The sequence below is a fragment of the Phacochoerus africanus genome, chromosome 3 (assembly GCF_016906955.1).
Source record: "Phacochoerus africanus isolate WHEZ1 chromosome 3, ROS_Pafr_v1, whole genome shotgun sequence".
Lineage (NCBI taxonomy): Eukaryota > Metazoa > Chordata > Mammalia > Artiodactyla > Suidae > Phacochoerus > Phacochoerus africanus.
In genome coordinates this window covers 80,642,783-80,662,760 of record NC_062546.1, presented here as the reverse complement: position 1 = coordinate 80,662,760, position 19,978 = coordinate 80,642,783, and the positions used below count along the sequence as shown (strand labels likewise).

The window sequence follows — 19,978 nt, the reverse complement described above, 5'->3', positions numbered from 1 at the left end:
TGAACCTGCACCCTCATGGTTCCTAGTCGGATTTGTTTCCACTGCGCCACGACAGGAACTCCTGTTTGTTTTAAATTGTGAATAGCTGCAAAGCAATTCATATTGGAGCAGTGTTGTTGGAATGTTAGAAGTAGCTTGCAAGAGATATGATAGATGTAAAACTTATGGTAGAGGAAAATGTAGTGGGTGTTTTCCACTTGATATATAGTACAGATAAATCAATTAAATAGCGCATGCGCTGGGGGCATAATGATATGGTAGTTGAAATTATTTTATGAAGATGTTATCTAATTATAATGTGAAATTCACAAAGATGATTTCTTTTGCTTTGTTACCACGAATTGACTTAATTGAACTGTACAGATCCTGTAGTATGTGTTCCATCCAGTTTCTTTATTGGAGACAGTGGAATTCCCTTGGAGGTAATAGCAGGAAGTGTTTCTGCAGATGAACTTGTTAGCAGAATCCACAAAGTCCAGCAGGTGAGAAGGAACAGAATTCTTCTTTGTATAAACATTGGAAAATGGTTTATCAGGAATTTAATTTTGGAGTATTTTTGGAACAACCCTGAATATTTAGAAACGAGGTATGCTATTAAACCTAAAAGGTAGTAAGTACTCTCTTTCTGGACTGGTTTTGAAAATAGCATTATGAGGTTAGAGGTGCCTGTAACATACTACAGGAATAACTTCCTGTTCTCCTTTCCCTTTTTTTCCCTTGCCCAACCACTAAAGGCACATTATTATTACTCTGTTGCCAAAGAGAGTTGCTGTCTCATTAAGGTCTCTAACAGTATATTATTTGCTGTGTTTTAAAGACCTTACTCAACTTCTCACTTGCATCCACTTTGGGCAAATAGCTAATATAGCATGTAACTTTTTCCTTGATTTCTAATTTTAAGGAAAATCAACAATGTACTCTAACAACTTTTTATGCTGTTGTGACCCTGCAGTTGAATTCCATAATGTGATTGTCATATTTAGGATTATACGTTTTAGTTTGATCTACTAGGAAAATTTAGTATTTCCCCCTCCTGTGGAGTACAAATTAACTTAATCATATTTTACTCTCATATGCCTTTGGTAAATTTAGATTCTTCTCTGTAATTAAATTCTGATTTTTTTTCTTTCCAGATGCACACATTAAAAGGTGAAACATCAGTGGCAAATGGTAGCCAGTCAGAAAGTTCAGTCTCTACCCCATCCAACTCATCTGAACATAACAACACTTCTGAAAATTGTCAGTCTGGAAATGTAGAGCTTTGCAAGACATCACCCACTTCTCCTGATAAAAAGTCAGATTCTGCAGCAGGTAATTTTCAGTGTATCCTTTCTCCTCCATTTCATTTTAAAGGCTGGAAATTAATATCCTTAAAATAAAAGTATTGTATTTTTCCCTTTCACATTCATTTAACTTAAATTTTTTTTTTGTCTTTTTGCTATTTCTTGGGCCGCTCCCGAGGCATATGGAGGTTCCCAGGCTAGGGGTCTAATAGGAGCTGTAGCCACTGGCCTACGCCAGAGGCACAGTAACGCAGGATCCGAGCCGCGTCTGCAACCTACACCACAGCTCACGGCAACGCCGAATCGTTAACCCACTGATCAAGGGCAGGGACCGAACCCATAACCTCATGGTTCCTAGTCGGATTCGTTAACCACTGCGCCACGACGGGAACTCCCATTTAACTTAAAATTTAAGTGTTGTTTTAGATATGTGTGTTTGTCATTTAGTGGCAGAAGAGGGTAAAGTCACTATGTCCTTCAAACCCAAATAAGTAATAGTCCAGAACAGCTGATAGTAGTAATTTCTGCTACTGTGCTATGTGGTTCAGGGTCTGTCATTAAGACACTCATCAGTTTTATATATATCAGCCAGAGGATTTTGAAAGATCCAAATGAATTGATTTGTTTGGAATTGTTTTTAAACCTATAAAATACACATTTAGGACAGTTGTATTTGCATTTTAAAAATTAGAATTAAAAGACAGTTGTAAAATAAAGCCTGTAGCAGTCGGAGATATGATTGCGGAGAGGTTGAAGAAAAGGCAGGAGAGAAATTTTAACACTGTATATTAGGGATCCTGCACAATCAGAGTTGTTTTATGTAATATAGCTTTGTATTAGGTAGGGTAAGGTAAGTCAAGAAGTTAGAATAGAGAGTTCTTGTTGTGGCTCAGTGGTCAATGAACCCGAATAGTATCCATGAGGATGGCTTTTACATGGCTGTGGCTGTGGGTGTGGCCACAGCAGCTACAGCTCCAATTGGACCCCTAGCTGGGAACCTCCACATGCCTTGGGTGTGGCCCTAAAAAGACAAAAGACAAAAAAAAAAGAAGTTAGAGTATTAGTATCCTAAAAGATGATCCTGCTCCAGCATCCTGGATAGATAATCAAGCCTCTATTTGAATACATTTAATGACAGGAAAGTCATTATCTTGATGGGAAGCCTGTTCTCGTTTTGAAGACCTAGTTTTTAGAAAAGTCTACTTTGTATTGAACTGAAATTTGATGCTCTTTAATTTCCCATTAACTTTAGTGCTTTAGCATTGTTTATAGAGTTGCACACAACACACTGGATTCTGTTATATTCCTGCAAAATGTTGATGTTATTGTTTTAGTAGGCAATTAACTTGGCTAGACTCAAACTGTTAGACTCTGTCTTATCTGAGGTGAGTAGCCACTCTAATCTCAGTTCTTTGTAGATTTTTTTTAGCTTCTTTATGGGTTTTGTTTTGTTTTGTTTTGTTTTTGTTTTTGTTTTTGCTTTTTAGGTCCACACCTGTGGCATATGGAAATTCCCAGGCTAGGGGGTTGAATCAAAGCTGCAGCTGCCAGCCTACACCACAGCTCATGGCAATGCCAGATCCTTAACCCAATGAACAAGGCCAGGGATTTAACATTTGTCCTCTTGGATGCTAGTTGGGTTTGATACTGCTGAGCCATGATGGGAACTCTTTTTTTTCCCTTTTTTTGGATACCCCGTAGCATATGGAATTCCCTGGCCAAGGATCAGACCCAAGCTGCAGTTGCAACCTACACTGCAGCTGCAGCAACACCTGATCCTTTAGCCCACTGTGCCAGGCCCAGGATTGAACTTGCATTCATATGCTACAGAGATGCCCCTGATCCCATTCTGCCACATTGGGAACTCCTGGAAAATTTGAAACATATACAGAAGTAGAGAAAATAGTATAAGAAATCCCTTGAGGGAGGAGACAAGATGTCGGAAGAGTAGGGGGACATGCTTGCCCTCTCCCACAAACACAACAAAAAAAAACACATCTACAGGATAAATGACTCGCACAGAACGGCAACCAATCGCTGGCAGAAGAACCTAAACTACAATAACGGCAAGAAGTTCGTGACATTACTAGGTAAAACAAGAAAAAAGAGAGTGAGAGAAGGTGAATCCGAGCTGGACGGGTACTCCCAAAAGGGAACTGCAGAGGAGAAAGGGATCCTGAACCCTGGAAAGTCACCTACTCAGGGGAAAGATCAAATGAACCAGAGGAATCTCCAGATGCAGAGAAGAGTGTAGCAGTAAGTTGGAGTTCTGAGAAGCAGATTGAGAACCGAATGGACCATCTGAACTATGGGCACAGTCACCAAAAATTGAGACGCCTGGGTGGGGGCTGGGCACCGAGACCTTGGCTCCGGTTAGTCCCCGGGAAAGGGCTGGGGGGGTGGGTTGGAGCGGAGACTGCTTGGGAGGTCTAGAAACTGGTCTGTCAAGTTTGACGGGGCAGAGACTGCCTGGGAGACTAGAAAACAAAGCTGTCGCAGAGGGAGGGAGCAATACTCTAGGGGCGGGGAAGTGGAAAGCCACATCAGAGGGAACCTGGGAGAAGAGCCTGGTCTGCCCCCATGCTGGGGAGGGGAGAGAAGAAGGAGTGGGTCCCCATAGAATACTCCCTACACCACAGCAATCTTACCGGCCCACTAGCTAGCAGAAAGCTGTGCTTCCTAGTGCATCCCCTCCCCTCACCCCTGCCACCCCCTACCCACTCGCCAGACCTGGGGCTGCCTGCCATCCAGGAGGGCTGGCCTCAACAATTGCCTGAAGCCTACCACCGCAGGGGCTGTCCCTGCACAGGCCTGCTTGCCCTTTGGAGGGGCTACACCCCTCGCAGAGCAGCACCAAACACCACCAGCCCCCGAGAAAAGGCCTGCAGCCCAGAAAAGCTAGAACAAGCCTAGCCAGGCCGTGAAAAGATCTGCCTAATTCTCGGACAGTCTTTTTGAGTCGGCCTGCCCTGGGGAAGAGCTTCTTAGGTTGGCAGTGGCCCAGCTAGCCTCCCAAGCCCTCAGGGGGGTGCTGAGCTCTCACGGGTCAGCTGCATAGGACTGCCAGCTCCAGGCAGGACCCCCTGCAGCCCAGAAAAGCTACAACAAGCCTGGTCGGGCCGTGAAAAGATCTGCCTAATTCTCGGACAGTCTTTCTGAGCTGGGCTGCCCTGGGGAAGAGCCTCTTGGGTTTTCAGCGGCCCAGCTAGCAGCTCCAGCCCTGGGGGGGGTGGAGAGCCGCACTCTTGTGGAACAGCTGCAAAGGACTGCCAGCTCTCTGCAGGACCCCCCTGCAGCCTGGAAAAGCTACAACAAGCTTGGCCAGACTCTGAAAAGATCTGCCTACATTCTCAGGCCGTCCTTCTGAGTTGGGCTGCCCTAGGGAAGAGCCTCCTGGGTTCTCAGTGACCCAGATAGCTGCTCCAGCCCTCAGGGGGTGCTGCACTCTTGAGGAACAGCTGCCCAACACCGCCAACCCCCTGCAAGAACCCCACAGCCTAAAAACACCAGCGCAAGCTGTGCCTTACTGAGTGAAATCTGCTGCCATCGTAATGTGGACCTCCCAGTCCTATTTGCCCTCAGGAAGTCCTCCTTTGCTTCAAAGAGACCCTGTTAGCCCCATCAACACTCCAGAAAAGCCATGCTGCCTCAAAAAAGACTGACCAAAAACGCCAGCCCTCAGGAAACATTCCATGGCAGTGACAAGGCAAACACTGCCTGGTCACGGAGAGTACAACTCCCTCAGGAAAAAGAAAACAACAAGCAAGATGAAGAAGCAGAGAAACCACCCCCAGTCAAACCAACAGGAGAACTCACCTAAAACAGTCAACAATGAAACAGATCTCTGCAGTCAGACAGACCTGGAGTTCAAAAGAGAAATAGTGAAGATACTGAAGGAATTAAGAGAAGAGATGAACGGTAATGCAGATACTCTCAGAAAGGAACTAGAAAATATAAGGAGGAGCCAAGAAAAACTAGAACATTCATTTGCAGAGATGCAAACTGAACTAAGGGCAGTAAAAACCAGAATGAATAATGCAGAAGAACGAATCAGTGATATGGAAGATAGAATAATGGAAATCACCCAATCCGGTCAGCAGACAGAAAACCTAATCAAAAAACAGGAAAGCAATATAAGAGACCAATGGGGTAATATAAAGTGGGCCAATCTACGCATAATAGGGATTCCAGAAGGAGTAGAAAAAGATAAGGGGATGGAAAATATATTTGAAAAAATTATCGCTGGAAACTTCCCAAATCTAAAGGATACTGAGTTCAAGATACAGGAAGCACAGAGGGCCCCAAACAAATTGAACCCAAATAGACCCACACCAAGACACATAATAATAAAAATGGCAAAAGTTAGTGATAAAGAGAGGATCCTAAAGGCAGCAAGAGGAAAGCAGAATGTTACCTACAAGGGAACCCCCCTAAGATTGTCAGCTGATTTCTCTACAGAAACACTACAGGCCAGGAGGGAATGGCAAGAGATACTTAAAGTGCTAAAAGGAAAAAATATGCAACCTAGAATACTCTATCCAGCAAGAATATCATTTAATATAGAAGGGGAAATAAAAAATTTTCCAACAAACAAAATAAAAATTTTTTCCAACAAACAAAAACTAAAAGAATACAGCAACACAAAACCCAGGTTAAAGGAAATATTGAAAGGGCTTCTCTAAACCAAAAAGGAAGGAAGGAAAGGAAAGAAAAAAGAAAAGAAAAAAAAAAAAAGGAGGAGGAAGAACTAGGACTGAGGAAACCGCAATCAGAGAGCAGTCACTCAAATAAGCCAGCATACAGATTTAATCATGAACAGGCCTCAAACAAAATAAAATTAAAAAGAAAAAAAGAAAAAAGAGTCATCAAAACCATAAAATGTGGGCAAGGGATGTTAGGAAGTAAATAACCCTTTTTGTTTGTTTGTATGTTTCTCTTCTTAATTTTAATATAGTAATGGAGTGTTTGAACCTACAGGACCATCAGGCTAAAACACACAATTATAGGAAGGGGTTAGCATACTTAAAAAACAGGGCAACCACAAGCCAAAACCAAATATTGCATTCGCAAAAAAATGAAGAAAAAAAAAAAAAAGAAATCCCTTGAACCCATTGCTTTTCTTCCAACTGTTTTGCATATGGAAGTTCCCAGGCCAGGGATTGAATCCAAGCTGCAGCTGTGGTAATGCCGGACCCTTAACCCACATTGCACTGGGCCAGGAATCGGACCTATGCCTCAGCAGTGACCCAAGCTGTTGCAGACAATGCCAGATTCATAATCTGCTGTGCCACAGTGGGAACCCATTATTTTTAACTCATGGCCAGTATTATTTCATCTGTGCTCTCTATTTTGCGTCTCCTTGCTACTTGTTATTTAGAATAAAGTTAGACATTATATTATTTCATCTTTTAAAATGTTAGTATCTAAAAGATAAGCACTTTAAAAGATAACCATGTAATATACAGCACAGGGAAGTATATCTAATGTCTTGGGATAGAACATTGATGGAAGATAATGTGAGAAAAAGAATGTGTGCGTATGTGTGTGTATGTATGTGTGTGTGTATATCTGGGTCACTATCCTGTACGGTAGAAATTGACACAACACTGTAAATCAACTATAATTAAAAAAAACCCCAAAGAAATACCAGGAAAGGGCTTTATAATATGGTAATATATAAATATAGTGTATGACATATTTCAATATGTAAATGTTTGGGCATGAATACGTATGAAAGACATAATGGAATAGTCAGAGGCTTGTATCTACTTGAAAAGGTTTGGATGTAAGATAAATAAGACAATACTGAACCGAAAAAAAAACCACCACCATTACCGTTATCCCATATAAAACTTAGAAAATTTAAAAGTAATCTCCTTTTATCATTAATCATCCAGGCATTATTTACACTAAATTTTTCAGTTTCTTTGAATCAGAGTCCAGTAAACTGATTGATGAGTCATTTATTTTTAGCTTTCCACTGTCAGTAGTGGTTTTTATCTGTAGTTTCCCGCAGTCTGGATTTGGTGTATCTTCAATGTGATTTGTAAACATTCCCCTAAATTGGTAATAAAACTATAGACTTGTATTACTTATCAGATTCATGTTCATTCTTTATTTACTTTTTTTTTTTTTGGCAAGACTACTTGATACTGTGTATTTTCTTTTCTCTCTCTCTTTTTTTTTGTTTTTTTTTAGGGCCATACCTTCAGCAGAAGGAGGTTCCCAGATTAAGGGTTGAATTGGAGCTATAGCTGCCAACATATACCACAGCCACAGCAACGCCAGATCCTAACCCATTAGTGAGGCCAGGGATTGAACCCGCGTCCTCATGGATACTAGTTGGGTTCGTTACCACTGAGCCACAACAGGAACTCCAAAATGTGATTTTTTTTTTTTTGTCATTTTTTAAAGTTTTATTGAAGTGGAGCTGATTTACAATGTTGTAATAATTTCTGCTATAAAACAGAATTTGTATTTTCACTTAAACACACAAGTGTTGGTAAATATATAATGAAAGGTTTTTTTGGAGGGAAAAAATCCTTTTTTGTAGCGTTTGCTGATTTCTAAAGTGTAAATATGCTGTGGTTGATTTTAAGCTACCTAGGTGAGGCAGTGTATGCAGAGGTAGGAAGAGATGTGTCCCAGTGACTCTGCCTAAGAACTGAAGCACTTACTATGTGCTAGTCTTAGTAAAAGACTCAGCCTTTCACTTGTATTAACACATATTTCTTGTAACAACTCTATGAGGTTACTGTGCCCACTTTATAGATGAGGTACGGTGAGAATTAAGTCACTTACTAAAGTGACAGAATAGGACTTTTGGAGCCCAGACTTTGTTCCTTCATAGTCCATGCTCTTTGAGAGATCAAAAATGGTAAATTCCTGCTGTGATTCAGTGGGTTAAGAATCTGCAGTAACTTGGGTTGCTATGGATGCTTGGGTTTGATCGCTGGCCTGGGATTTCCACATGCAGGAGCGGAAAAAAAGAGAAGAAAAAAAAATGTAGAGAATAATTCAGTTAATGGTGAGTGGTAAGGAAGGAAATGGCAGAGGTTCTAAAAGGAAGTACCAGACCATAGCTATCCTCTACAGCAGTCCAGGACAAAATTCTGTACTTCAAGACACCCGCCCCCCCCATTTTTTTTTAACAACTGCACCTGTGGCATATAGAAGTTCCTGGATCAGGGGTTGTATCAGGGATATAGCTGGGACCTACACCACAACTTGGGGCAACACTGGATCCTTAACCAACCAAGTGAGGCCAGGTATCAAACCTGTGTCCTCACAGAGACAACATAAGGTCCTTAACCCACTGAGCCATAACAGGAACTCCAAGAAATTCTTAAAAGAACACTAAGGATCTTGTCTTGTCACTGCTTTGGCTCTGGTTATGGCTGTGGCTCAGGTTTGATCCTTGGCCTGGGATTTTTTATATGCTACAGGTACAATCAAAAATAAAAATAAAAAAAGAATACTAATGTAGATACAAAAAACTTTTCTAAGGAATCATTGTGGTCTATAGAAGCCAGCCCTTTTGATAGAGTATAGAGTGATACCCAGTATCAAACTTGGCCTCTAGAGCTTCACTGTTGAATACCACAACCACAGCCACATGTGACCAGTGGCTACCCTGCTGGATACCAAAGATATTGGATCATGCTGCCTTAGAGTGGAACCTACTCCTGGCCAGGCATACTTAGTCTATTTTTGTTATAAATCCTCCTGCCAGATTAACATTTTCATGTTTTGTCTCAGTGGTTTTCAACTGGGTGACTGCATTATTTCTCATTTATATACTGTTGTACCCAGGTCCAAACTTCAGAATTAGTATTAGCTCATTTCTTATTTCCTACTCCATTCTTAGGGAAAGTATGTAATGCTTAAGAAATAAGATTATTAACAAATGTTATACCCCAAAGATTTATACCTTTTTAAAATTGGCATTAAATGCAATTTTTTTCTTATTTCTTTTTATTTAATAATTAAGGAGGAGAAAGTTCAGGCCATGCTACTGTGTCTCAGGAGCCTAGTGGATGTTCAAATCAGAGACCTACAGAGGACCTCACCGTCAGAGTGGAAAGGTTTGCTCTTATTTTCACAGATATAGTATTTTGTTAGAAAGACGATGGTTTTCAGTCATTTCATTAATTTAGATAGGAACTAAAACTACACAAGTGAAATTTCAGAATTCTAGGTTGAAATTTTTTATTACCTGACCAACTTATTTATATCCATAAAATTGTATTCTAGAAGTAAAAATTTCTGTATCTCTGAAGTTATAGGTCAGCTTTGGGTCTAATAATTCTAAGAATCTCATTTTCACTGGTGTTTTGGTACATGTATTTCCATCTGTCACTTCCACTTTTATCTCTCTGTACTGTAGGACAAGTTCCAGATGGGCAAGAACTTCAGCTCATTTTATGACTATGTACTGAGCCTGGGGTCTGTATAAGTGGGTGTCTATTAAATTTCATAAGTTATTAGTTTGTTTATTAATCAAATTTCTGACTTTTCATAGTTTCTAGTTTAGTTTTCTTAATGCTATAACAGTTATAAAATCATAGTTTTATACTGTGATTCTTAAAAAGATATATGAGTTAATGGTAAAAGGATAAACAGGAATATTTGTAAGTCTTAAAAAATCACTCAGTGTTATGTAGAAGTTAAGAGAAAATACTTCAGCTTGACATTTTCCTGTTCATATAGATGCCATTATGGGGAAACAAGGTTCAGAATGACTACTGACATTGACATATCTGTGTTGGCTTGGCTCAGTAAAAATGAGAATCGTTTCAGCAAAACCTAGATTCTGATTGTTTTTCATAGGGGTTAGGGCAGGCTGGGAACTGGAGGTGCAGGGCAGGGTAGATCTCTCATAGCAGTGAGAAATGGTGTGGGGCTGGGAGAAGAGCAGTAGAGAAGTATAGTTCCAGTGGTTCATTCTCCTTTGTGTCTTTCTGTTTTGCTAAGACCAGTCCCACCACCATGCACCCTTATTTGCACAACCTGGGGTCCTGGGATGAAGTGAAAATGAAAAATGAGGAAAAGATTTTGAGACTTTGGGGGAATGAGAAAAACATGGCAGGTAGCACTTTATCATGGGGTGGGATCAGGTGCTGTTTAATTGCTGTGGGAAAGGGGAGTTTCTGGGTTTTTTTTTTAATTTTTAAAAATTTCTTTCCTTTTTTTAGGGCTGCACCTGAAGCATATGGAAGTTCCCAGGCCAGGGGTCACATCGGTGCTGGATCTGCCAGCCTACACCACAGCCACTGCCACAGCAACACGGGATCTGAGCCTTGTCTACGACCTTAAGTGGGTTAAAGATCTTGCGTTGCTGTGAGCTGTGGTGGAGGTTGCAGATGTGGCTCAGATCCAGCATTGCTGTGACTGTGGCCCAGGCTGGCAGCTACAGCTCCGATTCGACCCTAGCCTGGGAACTCCCATATGCTATAGGTTCGGCCCTAAAAAGACAAAGAAAAAGAAAAAATTTGGCAGGAGGGATTAGTAAATGTAGGATTCTAATTTTCCTTTCAGACCATAACATCTATTTCCAGAGACCAATATTTTGGAAACCTAATTGTTCTACACTAGATCTTAGGCCTTTTTCTCACCTAGCATAAAGGGAAAGTAATTTTGTTAGGGAAAAAGTGACTAAAGCAAATTGATGTCGGCTCAGAAACTCATCCTATCTTGGACATAAGAAGAATCAAACTTCATTTCTCAGGGAAGAAAACTTGATTAAAAAAAACATAGGAGTTCCTATGGTGGCTCAGTGGTAACTAATCTGACTAGAATCCATGAGGACTCGGGTTCGATCCCTGGCCTCGCTCAGTGAGTTAAGGATTCAGTGTTGCCGTGAACTGTGGTGTAGGTCGCAGATGCAGGTTGGATCCCCAGTTGCTGTGGCTGTGGAGTAGGCCGGCAGCTGCAGCTCCGATTTGACCCCTAGCCTGGGAATTTCCATATGCCGAAGGTGTGGCCCTAATAAGAAAAAAAAAGAAGATTGAGCAGAGTTCTGGTTGTGGCACAGTCGTTTGATGATCTGGCATTGTCTCCTTGCCAGCGCAGGTTTGATCTCTGACCCAGCATAATGTGTTAATGATCTGGTGTTGCCACAGCTATGGCATAGATTGCAGTTCTAGCTTGGATTTGATCATGGCCCAGGAACTTCCATGTGTTGTGGTGCAGCCAGAAAAGAAAAAAGAAATTAAAAAAGCATTGGCTAAGATTCTGTTGGCCCTGAGCGGGGGCTGCAGCCTAGTCAGGGCCCAGGACCCATCCCCTCAGGCCAATAAGATCACTAAATAGTAGATTCCCAAGTGCAAAAGTGATGAGAAACAATTGATTTGTCATTAAGATGTAGTGAGCTTTTCAGCCAGATTAGAACAAAATTGCATCTGTTTTTTTGGGGGGTGTGTGTACCTGCAGCACATGGAGGTTCCCAGGATAGGGGTCAAATCGGAGTGCAGCTGCTGGCCTACGCCACAGCCACAGCAACAAGGGATCTGAGCTGCTTCTGTAACCTACACCACAGCTCATGGCAATGCCAGATCATCAACCCACTGAATGAGGCTAGTGATTGAACCTACATCCTTAAGGATACTTAGCCCACTGAGCCACAACAGGAACTCCACATCTGTTTTCTCAGAAGAGAAAAGTGGCGTATAAAGTGGTATATAATTAAAGAATAAAGACATTTTCAGATGTTAGTACCATTGTCACACTTAGGAAATTGTAAATTGATACAGTAAAATTATTTAATATGTGATCATATTCAGATTTCCCCAGTTACCCTAATAATATTCTTTGTAACTTTTTCCCCCTGATTCAGGATCCTTGACCCACTGAGCGAGGCCAGAGATCAAACCCACATTCTTATAGATACTGGTTGGGTTCATTTTCACAGTGCCACAACAGGAACTCCTCATTCATTGAATATAGTCTCTTTTATTTTTATTTTTATTTTTTATTTTTTATTTTTGTCCTTTTGCCATTTCTTGGGCCGCTCCCTCGGCATATGGAGGTTCCCAGGCTCGGAGTCGAATCGGAGCTGTAGCTGCCGGCCTCCGCCACAGCCACATCAGTGTGGGATCTGAGCCGCATCTGCAACCTACACCATAGCTCACAGCAATATCAGATCCTTAACCCACTGAGCAAGGCCAGGGATCGAACCCTCAACCTCATTGTTTCTAGTCGGATTCATTAACCACTGAGCCACGATGGGAACTCCAGGATATAGTCTCTTTTAATCCAAAACATTTCCTTCATTTTATTTTTGTTTTCATTTTTTTCATGACTTGAACTTAATCCTTTTGTGTGTGTGTTTGCTATTTCTTGGGCTGCTCCCATGGCATATGGAGGTTCCCAGGCTATGGGTCTAATCGGAGCTGTAGCTGCCATCCTATGCCAGAGCCACAGCAACGTGGGATCCAAGCCGTGTCTGCGACCTACACCACAGCTCACGGCAACACCGGATCGTTAACCCACTGAGCAAGGGCAGGCATCCAACCTGCAACCTCATGGTTCCTAGTTGGATTCGTTAACCACTGTGCCACGACGGGAACGCCCCGACTTGAACTTAATCTTTTAAGAGTCTGGGCTAGTTGTTTCTAGAATATCCCTTGATCTGGTCCCTGTTCATCATTCCAGATTCAGGTTAAACTATGATGAGAACATTACCTAGGTAATAATTTGACCTTCCTGTTAACCACATCAAGAGGTAACTAGTATCAGCTGTATGTTTAATAGTAGACTATGATGGTGTCTGTTGGTTTTTTTTTATTATAAAGATACGCTTTCCTAATTAATAAGTTATCTAGAGATGATTCTTTGAAACAGTTCTGTTTCTTAAAAACTTTCACCCAATGGTTTTGGCATACATTAATTTTTCACATGGATTAGTTATTTCATTGGTAGTTAAAAATGGTGATTTTTTTTTCTAGTTCTATTCTTTCTACATATATTAGCTAGCATTCTTCTGTAGAGAAGTGCTTTGATCCACCTCTTCCTACTTTCCATTACCCCCTTTTTTAAAGTAAATTTCTTATTGACACCAGCACCCATATGCAGCACCCATATCAAGAAATTATCAGTGCACTACATGCATGGGACCTAGTGCCCCCTTCTTAATTACTGCTTCCCTCCCAAAGATAACCACTGTCCCAAGTCTCACACCATAGTTGAGTTTTGCCTGTTTGTGAACTTCAGAATGGAGTCATACCACATGTACTCTTTGTGTTTGCTCTCCTTTGCTCTGCATTGTGTTTGTGAGGCTTTTCTGTGCTGTTGCATGTGGCAGTAGTTGAACTGTCATTACTGTGTAGCTATATTGACTGTACCAGTTAATCCATTCCACTGTTGATGGATATTTGAATTATTTTCACTTTGGGTCTGTTATGAATAGTATTGCTATGAACATTCTTTGACATATCTTCATGAGCATTTTTGAATATACAGGAGTGGAAGTTTTGGGGTACTGGCCAGTTTTCCAAAGTGGTTATACCATTATATAACTCCCCTCCGTAGTAAGAGGTTCCATGGGTCCTTTTTTTTTTCTCTAATGTGTTTAATTTTTCGTTCTTTTTTTCTTTTTTTTTTTTCTTTTGGTGTGTGTGTGCACAAATTTCCCCAAATTTGGATAGTGGAATCCCCTTCATGCTGGGCCTCATGTCCTTTTGATGGCCTAGAGGTTAAAGATCTGGCACTGTCACAGTTGTGGCACAGGTTCAGTCCCTGGCCTGCATACTTATGCATGCTGTGGGTGCAGCAAAAAAAAAAAAAGGAAAGAAAATAAATTTGGAGACATTTTGCTGAATTTTTCCTGTGGTGTGGCTGCCCTCTAGTGCACTGTTTATTTTTCTCACCATGTGCACCTAAACTTTGTCATCTCTTTGGGTTCTAAACCATCATTTTTTGTGCACTCCCTTGATTTCTGGCCACAAGTTGTTCAGCTGGGTTTTAACAAATGCATATGCCTGTGTAACCCAAATCTCCCTCAGAGAAAGTGCCATTAGTTAAAAAAAATTGAGATATGAGTCACATACCATAAAATCCAAAGTGTATGTAGTTCAGTGGGTTTTGTACATTCACAAATTTGTGCAACCACTACCACCGCCTGCTTTCAGTATTACTAGCTGTTTTTTTTTTTTTGGTCTTTTTTTAGGGCCACACATGTGGCATATAGAGGTTCCCAGGCTAGGGTCTAATAGCTGCCAGCCTATGCCAGAGCCACAGCAACGCAGGATCTGAGCCATGTCTGCGACCTACACCACAGCTCTTGGCAACGCCAGATCCTTAACTCACTGAGTGAGGCCAGGGATTGAACCCGAAACCTCATGGTTCCTAGTCGAATTCGTTTCTGCTGCACCACAACTGGGAACTCCCAGGATTACTAGTTTTTAGTTGATGAATTTCTCACAGTTCAGCATTTGGGTATTATTAGTTTTTATAAATTTAGTTTTCAGCTATTTGCTTTCATTTTTTCTTGCTTTTCAGGGCCACACCCGTGGCATATGGAGGTCCTCAGGCTAGGGGTTGAATTGGAGCTTCAGCTGCTGGCCTACACCATAGCCACAGCCACAACAACATGGGATCTGAGCTGCATCTGCAGCTTTCACCACACCTCACAGCAAAGTGGGATCTTTAACTTCCTGAGCAAAATCAGGGATCAAACCTGCATCCTTGTGAATCCTAGTTGGATTTGTTAACTGCTGACCCACAAAGGGAACTCCTCAATTTTTACAATTTTGTGCCATGTTCATGTTTACGCCTATGTAAGAGGTAAAGCATTTGTAAATCATTGATTTATATATACATACATATATTTGAAAAAGTTTATGTGTATTTTAAAATCAACATCTGATAAATTGGGGGAGGAAAGGGAGCTAATTAATGGTAAATAGCAGGTAAGGCACTCGGAGCTGCAGTGAGGTTTCTGATGGTTCCCACTGAATCCATGAGGATTTCCCTAGGGGCCAGGGACCAGGTGGGTACATTGTTGCTTTGCCTTCAGTTGCTTTTTCTTGTTTGTTTCCACATCTCCTCTGTTGTTTTTGGCTAAAGGAATATTTTAAATGTAATTTATATTAACAAGATGTATCTCAGTTAATGTGTTTTTTTAAACTTTTAAAATACAGACTAACGAAAAAGCTTGAAGAAAGAAGAGAAGAGAAAAGGAAAGAGGAAGAACAGGTAAAGTTCATGTGCTTGGTATTGTTTTCCTCTTCCCTTAGGTGAAGGAATGTTTGAGTCACTGTGCACTTTGTCAAACATGGGATGGCTTCCTGGTTATGTAGTTCAGTGTTGCAGTGCAGTGAGGGGAGTTAATCTGTCTTATGTAGTAAGATCATAGTGTGCACTTTTTTGTGTTCTTTCTGTAAATTGTTAGGATAAATTGGACCATCTTTTCTCCCTCTGCAGTTAGTCTTCTACACTAAGTATAAAGAGACTTGAACTAAAATTAGTTTGATGCAGATTAAAGTTTTAGTTCCTTTTTATGAAAAAGAAATTTGTAGTTTTTTTGCTGAATTTTTCCTCTGATGTGGCTGCCTTCTAGTGCACCTTTCATTTTTTCTTACTCTGTGTACCTAAACTGCATCATCTTTTAGGGATTCTAATATAGGCAGGTTAACCTGTCTTCAAGCCAAGTAAATAATTACCCTGTCTTTGGAGGGCATTGTATTCACTTCAGAAACTAAAGACCTGTAATTCTGGGGTTTTTTTGTTTGTTTGTTTTGTTTTCCCAAATTACATTGACAGCATAATCATAACAGAACCACTGGTAAAGACATAAATTGATGAACATTTGACCATTAACCCATGCTGTTAATATATTCTTCTAGATACCTACATTTTGTGAAGTCCTATTCCTTTAGCTGTACCTACAACCAGCTTTCCCTGCCTACAAAGTCATATTAAGGGCAGATTATTACATTTTGTTTTTGGCTCATAAAACATACTTTCTCTTAATTCAGAGAGAAATTAAGAAGGAAATTGAGAGGAGGAAAACTGGTAAAGAAATGTTGGATTATAAAAGAAAGCAAGAAGAAGAATTAACAAAAAGAATGTTAGAGGAAAGAAACAGAGAAAAGGCAGAAGATAGGGCAGCTCGAGAGCGTATAAAACAGCAGATTGCACTGGTGAGTATTTATTTATTTATTTATTGGCCACATCTGTAGCATATGGCAGTTCCTGGGCCAGGGATCAAATTGGAGCTGCAGCTGTGGCCTACAACTCTGGGTCCTTAACCCACTGAACAAGGCCAGGGATTGAACCTGCATCCTCAAGGAGATGATGATGTTGGGTCCTTTACCCACTGAGCCGCAATGAGAATGCCATTAAGTTTATTTTTAGTGCTTGACTCTAGAACATTTGTGAAATTGTTTTTCCATGCACAGTGGTTTTGGTTTACTACCAGACAGTGCATATGAAAATAGTAGATTTTAATGACTCAGAGAGTACCAGTTCTCAGTATTGATTTTAAACTACAGATAAGATTAAAATTGAGATGATTTTTTGAAGTAATTTTTCTCCATGTTACGAATTTTATCAAGAGTCAAAAGGTAGTTTTCAGAGATTCTCTAGAAAAGAAGCTAAGAATTTGCCACCTAGCAGTCTCCTCTAGTTGTAAGTGTACTCTTTTAGGACATTCAAAGGATTTAGACATGACAGGTAGAAGTTTAGGCTAGTTTTGCAACAATTGCTTTTAGAATTTAGCATTTATAATACACATGAAAGTCACCCTACCTTAATATTGTTTGTTCTTTTTTTTTATTCTTTTTGCCACCCCATGGCATATGGAGTTCCCAGGCTGGGGATCAGATCCAAGCTGCAGTTTTGACCTACACTGCATCTATGGTGACACCAGATCCTTAACCCACTGTGCTGGCTGGGGATCAAACCTGCACTGCAGCACTGCACAGACACTGCCAATCCTTTTGGGCCATAGCAGGAACTCCTTGTTCATTTTTTCATTCAGTAAATATTTACTGATTATCTGCTATGTGCCATACTTTGTTCCAGGCTTTAGAGACACAGTAGTGACCAAATCTTATTTGTTTAATCATAATTCTAGTTCCTGATAGTTGATAAAATTAGATAATACCAGATCCAGAGTGGTGAAGTTCATGCATGGCCTTAAGGAATTTCATGCATATTTGTGTTCCTTGTAATTGGGAATGTGTACCTGGATCTTTCTGGCAGTGAAAGATAATTAATGTCTAACAAATGTTTTACAGGACCGTGCAGAAAGAGCTGCTCGTTTTGCAAAGACAAAGGAAGAAGTAGAAGCTGCTAAAGCTGCTGCCCTGCTGGCCAAACAGGCAGAAGTGGAAGCTAAGAGAGATTCTTCCACAAGAGAAAGGAGGTACTTTATTTCCTGCTAAAATGTGGTAGTTGAGAATAGCAGTTGTGGGCTGCTTTTTAACACCAATAGGTTCTGTGGCTTAATAAGCAGTTATAGCAGAACATACTGATCAGCTTGGCAGCTGCCAGTGGTATTTGTCATTGAATATGAACGTACAACAGAACAGTCCTAAATAAATGATGTTTAAAAGAAGGCTGAAGAAATCTCTTTTCAAAAGACAAAATGCATGCATACATCAAAATGATTATAGTCATCATTTCCTATGTACTAGGATTCTTTAGTTGTCAGAATCTCAAGTCAGACAGGATTAAGCAAAAGAGGGAATCCATTGACTCTGCAGTAGGGAGTTACAGGGTTAGATTTGGTCAGGCCTCACTATATCCAGGAATCTAAAGGGTACGCTTAGGACTTTTTCTCTCTCTCTTTAATTTCTTGGTTTCTGTTTAGCTTCATTCTAGGATCCCTGGGCCTCCTGGCACCTTTCAGGAGCTTGAGTTCCTGATCCTAGAGGAGAGACCAGTCCTTTTTCTTAAAGCTCATATCATTCACTGAGCAGACTTCTGTTAGCCCTGCTTGGGTCATGGGGCCATCTCATTGCTAATCACTGTGTCCACATATATGGACTGGCTGGTTGGGGTAGTAAATATGCCCACCCCTGTGGTGGAGAAGACAGGAAATATTACTGATAATCATACCAGAATAAATGACATGTTGGAGCGATAAAGCAGTTCCCAAGACAAAAATTTAGGTTTCCAGTATATACTGTTAGCTGTATCATGGTTATTATTTGTTTTCTGTACTTTTCTGTATTTTCCATATTGGAAAATTAATAGTGGAGCTCCCTAGTGGCAGCAGGTTATGGATCTGGCATTGGGACTGTAGCAGCTGGGGTCAGGTTCCACCCCTGACCTGGGAAATTACGCATGCTATGGGTGAGGCCAAAACAACACAAAACAAAAAGCAAAAAAAAAAAATATTAATAAGCATTGCTTTTGTAATCAGAAAAATAACTTTTTATTTATTTAGGCCATGCCCATGGCATGTGAACGTTCCTGGGCCAAGGATCAAACCTGCACCACAACTGCAACCCAGAGCCACTGCAGTGACAATGCTGGATCTTTAACCCACTGCACCACAGGGAGAACTCCTATTTATTTATTTTTTAAACCTTTTTTTTTTTTTGGCCGCACCCATGGCATTCAGAAGTTCCTGGGCCAGGGATCAGACCTGAGCCACAGCAATGACAATGCTGAATCCCCAACCACTAGACCACCAGGGAATCCCCAGATTACTTTTAAAAACTATTTTCTGGGAGTTCTTGTAGTGGCTCAGCTGTAACAAACCTGATTAGTATCCATGAGGAGGTGGGTTTGATCCCTGGCCTCATTCAGTGGGTTAAGGATCCACCGGTGCTGCCTCAAGCTGTGGTGTGGGTCACAGACATGGCTCAATTCTGGCATTGCTGTGGCTGTGGCATAGGCCAGAAGCTGCAGCTCCAATTTGACCCCTAGCCCGGGAGTTTCCATATGCCGTGGGTATGGCCCTAAAAAAATAATAAAAAAAAAAGGAAAGTGAAAAGACAACCCACAGAAATGGAGAAAATATTTGCAAGCCATATATCTGATAAGGGACTTGTATCTGGAATATAAAAAAAAAGTCTTACAACTCAACAATAAAAAGCAAATAACCCAACTTGAATATGGGGAAAATAATTATTTTTTCCAACAGAGTGTCTCTCATATTTACTACTGAGCCAAAGCACTAGTGCAGAAACACACAATGAGAAAAATTATTTTCCCAGTAAATCATATCCACCTGTTCCGATAGTAGTGATCTTTTCAGAGTGATGAGGTAAGATGCAAGTGACCTTGACACAGCATAAATGTGTGTGCCACTTCATGTGCAGGGCTCTTTTATTACCAGTTTTCATTTGAATCCATTGGGGAATGAGATGATTCTGCTTTTGCTTCTTGGCCAGGAATCGTTTGATCCTGATACGCAAAATATACTATATCCCATACAATGTAATATTACTCAGCAATAAAAAGGAATGAAGTTTGATACATGCTACAACATGGAAAAACCTGGAAAACTATGCTACATGACAGAAGCCAGTTACCAAAATGTCACATGTATGATTTCTGTATGAAACATTCAGATCCACAGAGATAGACATTAGATGAGTAGTTGCCTGGGGCAGGGAGAGGGAGGAATGGGGAGTAACTGCTAATGGGTTCGTGGTGTCTTTTTGGGGTTCTATAAATAAATAGTGGTGATGGTTGCATAGCTCTGTGTTAAAAACCACCAAATTGTACATTTTAAGAGTGAA

At 40.7% G+C, this 19,978-nt stretch overlaps 1 protein-coding gene across 2 annotated transcripts in view; it reads left to right on the top strand.

The window, feature by feature from the left end:
* Window positions 1-19,978, top strand: part of UBXN4 (UBX domain protein 4) — a 44,438-nt gene that overhangs the window by 13,495 nt on the left and 10,965 nt on the right. For both annotated transcript variants that reach the window (XM_047772032.1, XM_047772034.1), the window contains exons 4-9: window positions 364-482; window positions 1,134-1,311; window positions 9,274-9,367; window positions 15,422-15,476; window positions 16,259-16,423; window positions 17,522-17,649. In XM_047772032.1, coding sequence (XP_047627988.1) covers window positions 364-482; window positions 1,134-1,311; window positions 9,274-9,367; window positions 15,422-15,476; window positions 16,259-16,423; window positions 17,522-17,649 — 739 coding nt within the window. The remainder of the gene's footprint in view (window positions 1-363; window positions 483-1,133; window positions 1,312-9,273; window positions 9,368-15,421; window positions 15,477-16,258; window positions 16,424-17,521; window positions 17,650-19,978) is intronic.